The following is a 6,000-nucleotide window of genomic DNA, read 5'->3' on the forward strand; positions in this document are numbered from 1 at the left end:
GAATCTATGATAAATATTATACTAAGCCAATCCGTGTAAGTGACCATTCAAGTACGTTTACCAACCATTTGTCATTCTAAGATGAATCAGGAATGAAACAGACCGACGTAAAAGTGATAATTATGCCACGTATGTACCTATAAGAATTGATTTATTTTTTATTTAGTGCTCCTTAAAAACGACGTTTTTTTTGAACTACAAAAATGTACAAATGTTTTAAATGATATAAACTGACTATTGACTTCTTTGAGATAATTCTGTTGATAAAGCTTATAGTTCTTTTATTGATAAATTACTTGACATGGCTAAATTGTGTATTCCATCCTTCTTAGTAACAATACGCCCTAGTGATAAGCCAGTGTTTAGTATATTAGAAATAAGCAGAACGCCCAGAAAGCGTGGCCAGCTTCATACATGGCTAATATAAAACGAATTCTTCAAAGAATTTGAAACTGAAGACAAGTTAACGTAGTGCAACGATATAATTATATATTTTATTATAAAAAAATCACCTGATATTCTGTTTCTAGAAGGCAATATATTTTTTCTAAAATTCCGATTTAACAGATGGGTTTTCTATGTTTATATTTCTATGTTTATTCTCTTCTTTTATTAATTTCCAACCCTGCCAAAACGTCCTTGCAAAAGAAATGATTAATTATAGGACAGGTATCGAAAAAAAAAAACACATATATTTTAAATTGTGGCATTTTGGGGAGTGTCGTAGCTGATGTTGTTAAAACTTGTAACTTGCCTGTTTGTGCTGTATATAAACTCTTATGTATTGTTGTCATTCATGTATTTAACATTAATCAAACTAAATAAGAAACAGATATTTAGTGAAACGATTTATTCCCCTTGTATTTTAAAACAACCTCTAGTAAGAAGACATACTTTAATTCAACATGAGATATTTATATGATACATTTTACATTTTCTTTAAATTTCTCGGATAAATCATAGGTTGTCGCTGTTCGTACAAATGCAACAAAAATGCATTCGAAATGTTAAAACTTTCTTTTTATATCAATCATATTCATAGAAGGGTATATTTTTACTATTATTTCATAGACATTACTTAAAGAACTAAATGCGTACTATGTCTTTTCATTTCAGTCAAGCAAAAAGTACAGATTATTGGGAGATTACGATCTGAATTCAAAGTAGATCGGAAGGACAGTATAACTGTTACGAATTGTCATATTTGGTTACCTACAGATGTGTATTATTCAAACTGTAGCCGTTCTGTTAGCGCAAATCTCTCGCAACAAATCTGTTGTAATCATGACAATATAGAATTTGTTGTAATCATGACAATACAGAACAATACGAAACGGAATAATGAAATTCATTTATTACCAGCTGTCACAAATTGTAAAGATACAAAAGTACTAACTGATGTATTAATCTGATTTGATTGCGTGAACGTCTGTGCATTTAACGTTTTTCACAGGAATAGTAATTTCAAAAATGATTGAAAATCTTTAACCATATATGATATATACTGTAGAGAAAACGATAATTTGTGTCTGGTAATATATAACGATTCCTATGATACGGTCAATTATGTTCATAATATACATATATGTTCATGAGTGAAAGATATGGTGATCTTACATGTAAAACAAACTGTTTTTTATTTCATGTTTTGACTACATTACCCATTTTGTAGTTGTTTTTATTTATTATTTTCACTCTGAAAATACCAGATATATTTCATTCTAATATTTGAAAAGCATGCAAATATCTTTTTCCCCACTTTTTGTATGACCCTTAACTCAAAAACGAGTTATTGCATTAAATGTATTGAAAACCTTCAGTGTTCAAGGAAGTGGTCAAAACTGGCTATATGATAACAGAAAGTTATTTCCAAGTGTTGTAAGTAATTGTTAGAGCTGTTTCATATTGTCCAATCATATTTCTGCATTATCGTTACTTCTCAACAACTCTATGCCTTTTTAAGTACGGAACATGATGGTATTTAGTTTTAGCTGACCATGATGAAGTCAACTGATATTCATCTAATTCTAACGTAATTTGCTTTTGCCTAAAGAACGGTATATGGTAATAGTACATAAACTGTTTAATGTAACATATAAAGATGTTTGCATTGCTCTCGTGTTTATCATAAACACAGTGTGTGGTAGTCTTGCGCCTTTTTGTACTTTTTATTTTAGTAGTACACATAACACAAACCTGCGATATAGTCATTTCCGGTGATACTTCTAAAATATGTGATAGTATGCATGTATACTGTATTATTATACACTCATTTGTAATATCCGTTAGGTTTAAATGGAACATGAAACGTCAATATTTTTCCATATTGACGTTCAAATTTCATATCGGGTGTGTGACGTCATTTGTGACGTCAGTTTCATGTATGCCATCGCGTATAAAAATTCTTAAACAACGGTATTTTCAGTTTTACTCAGGCTAAAGAACATTTATGCAATAGTTATAAGTATAGATACGTATGTAATAAAAAAGTTATTAGATTTGCATCGAGAAACATGCACTCGTTCTTTCGCGGAATAATGTTGCGCTCCTATAATAATTCATTAATTTGACGTTCCCAAAATATAGTCATATGTGTAACTTAAACCTATCAACTTTGACTTATTAGGCCTAAACTTTTCAGAAACCTGGGGCGTTGAATGATTGAATCTTCCTTTGGAGAAGCCAACCAGCTGGCTTACGGAAGTTCGGTGGTTCTACCTAGGCGATATGATGCACAAAGATGCACCTGGGGCCTTCCTCCACCATCAAAAGCTGGAAAGTCGCCACATGACATATAATTGTGTTCCTGTGACGTTATCTGCATTTAAAGGATCATAACCTGAAATTTAAGCATGTATATGAGGCACCGCTTATTGAACCTTATACGAACTTTCTTTTTGAATAAAAGGTCATCTCTGTTGTGTGAGTATGTTTTCTAGTAATGGTTTGTTTGAGCTATGCCCCTTTTGTGCTTAGCCATGTTACAACTATATCTGTACCTTGTGTTCTCAATACCTCCGGTTTTTCATCCAGTTCAAATCGAACTTGGTGTACATCATCAACATGAAGTTGACGTGCACATATTATTGGAAATTACTTGTCAGATTTTCTTTTGAGTTCACCCCTTTTTTGTCTTAGCATTTTCATCTATCAAGCATTTTCAGGAGCATGCATCATACAGACGTAACGCACAAAACGTTGGTCATTTTGCGTTTCATAAAAATGTTTATTAACTGACGCTGTTTATGATTCCCCTTATGTATGCGAGTTCGACATACACATGATATTTTATATGTTCAACACATTTTAGTTTAAAATGAGTGATAATTTTCTGTCATTGCGGTTAAACTTATATTTCGTGAAAAGTTTTAAAAGCCGTTATCCATAGAATTTTTGGTACAATTTTTATTTAAGAAAATTTATAGCAAAAGAGTGCTTTAACACTATTTATGCACGATGGGTGGTTATACGTCGGGCGTAATAATTTCACGAGGGCGCAGCCCTCGTGAAATTGCGCCCTCGTGAAATTATTTGAGCGACGTATTACCACGCGAGTGTATAAATAGTGTTAAAGCACGTTTGTGCTATAAATTATTTCGATTCTAATATGCCCTTAATCTCAAACACTAGATAAAATATAGAAGCGCTCTTTCTTGATCGCAACAAAAACTTTGACGTCACCGCACGTTAACGTGACGTCATTCTAGCGTAAGCGTGTTTTAACAGAGACAAACATATTAGAAATAGCATTTATAACTGTTATAGTGTTACTTTATAAACCATATGGTCGCTTTGTCAAGTTTTGTGACATATTTTAACTTCAATTTCATAAATTCATTGAGTGTACACTGTACAAGTCTTATAACATACAATAATTATTGTATTTTTGATTTTCAGAATGTCGGTAAATTAAGTATAGGTATTATACTTATGCGACCTTTAAGATGCAGGGATACAAATAGAAATAATTACTTGTACTTACTGGGCTTTACTATGTTTTCAATATCATAACAGAAAGTCTTGGAGTGCAATATCATAATTTCATTTGAATATCAACATGCTTTATCTGTTGACCTGACCTGTGTTTATGCAGTTGCAAAAATGTATATTTTTTTCATATCTAGATTGTGTGTATGATGTTACTAATTTAATTAGCTTATAAACTTATCTTGATATTGTGCCTGAATAAATTTGAATCAATGAATTGAAAAACATCTCAATTTGTTTCCTTTTTTATATTAAAACTATATCGTAAGGATATATTTCCCAGAAGCACAGCACACAGTCAAGACCATACATCGCAAGGTAGGCTTGCAACAAGTAGAAACTATAGTGGACAACCACAATCAATCTGTAACAATTAAGCATTTAGGAGTATGACAAATGTCCCGACAGAAAAAACAACAACTGCATTATAATCAAAAGAAATAAACAAGAAATTCAGAGTGGGCAGAGAAGAGAAATGGATGAAGTATTTGGGGAGGGGGAAAAGGAAATCATGAATATTCAACAAGGCAAGCCAAGCTCCAAAGAACGCAGTATCCCATGACAACACCCATTGTGGGAACTATTTTTGTACTTGCTAGAATTTCATTGCGTCTCCAAAACATTTGTCACTTTCATCTTTTCCTAGATAAAGTCTCTGCGAATATTTCTCCGTTTTATCGTTACCTTCTGTCGGGACATTTGTCATACTCCTAAATGCTTAATTGTTACGCATTGATTGTGGTTGTAAATACATCACCTCCTCATGTAAAATTTACTTCTATCCCCCAAGCTGGAACATTTCATTGTTTACTAGACCCATGAAAAGTCAGTGTTTTCCGTCTTTTCTTTAACAACGTCTTGCTCAATTCGTTCACTTGATGTTTTGCTTCTGTCTTCCATAAACACCCATACTACCGGCTGAAATTACTCAATGTATTTCAATCGTAAATATCGTAATTATCAGAATTGCTAGGTTTCACGCGGTCAGAAGAAGGACTGGACCATCCCGGTGGCAGAATTGCCACCGACAGAAATCATGTTAGGCTGGCATTGATTTTAATCAAGTATTACATACTGCCATTCAATGCCGTACTGAATCTTTATACTGTTCTATATTTCCACCATAAATGTAGATCAAATGAGGTTATGTGTGTACAAACTGTGCGAATAGATTTATGATAAACTTCGAATGATACAATATATTTTGAAACAAATAGTTTGCTTGCAAGATGTTATCTATTTGAATATCAAATAATTAAGGATTTTATTGATCAATAGCCCGGTAGATTAAATAGTTGCCATGAATCTTATCTATTTGAACTGTAGCGAAAATTGATAAGATTTTCTAATAAATGACTGACGGATTTTAAGGAGGGAGCTTATGAAGGTTGATTGAAATGAATATTATATAAAACAAAAAAAAGTGTAAATGTTCAAAACTTAACATGTTGTTGATTTCGTTAGTTATATCGAACTCTATTACAATGTACTTGCATACTACATGGACTGGAAACAATGGCCGCCTTTTCAAATATATGTTCTCAGCGGTGTGCTTATTCTTAAGGAGAGTCAAAATTGTGAAGTACGGACGAAATAAACATTACATGCGTGTTTTTTATGATACAACAAATTTTTCAATAAGTCGCAATGCTACCTGTTTGAAGGATCAATTAACCGATGATGTTTGCAACATATTTTGTTGCTTTTCTCTTGCGTTCACACAACTGAAAATGCTTGGTCAAAAATTGTGATGCGCTATTTTTTACGGATGCAACACTGTTCAAATGATTATTATTCCAGTCCAAAATTTTCTAAAAATAGATTTTAATCACATAAGAAACACACAACTACCAGTCAGCTACATATTGATTTGCTTAGTGGCCTAGAATTTTTATCTAGATAATCCAGTTTTGAACTTGACCTAGACTTCATAAAGACAAATATACTGACAAAATTTTATGGAGATCATTAAAACATGCGGCCTCTATAGTATTAAAATGGTCCGTCTATGAT

General features: G+C 32.5%; 1 protein-coding gene across 1 annotated transcript in view; it reads left to right on the forward strand.

Moving 5' to 3' along the window:
• Positions 1-3,467, forward strand: part of LOC123564671 (uncharacterized) — a 93,889-nt gene extending 90,422 nt beyond the window's left edge. The window contains exon 34 of the mRNA XM_053527398.1: positions 1,117-3,467. Coding sequence (XP_053383373.1) covers positions 1,117-1,167 — 51 coding nt within the window. The 3' untranslated portion in view covers positions 1,168-3,467. The remainder of the gene's footprint in view (positions 1-1,116) is intronic.
• The last annotated feature ends 2,533 nt before the right edge of the window (positions 3,468-6,000 follow it).

This window comes from Mercenaria mercenaria, chromosome 2, assembly GCF_021730395.1.
Source record: "Mercenaria mercenaria strain notata chromosome 2, MADL_Memer_1, whole genome shotgun sequence".
Taxonomy (NCBI): Eukaryota; Metazoa; Mollusca; class Bivalvia; order Venerida; family Veneridae; genus Mercenaria; species Mercenaria mercenaria.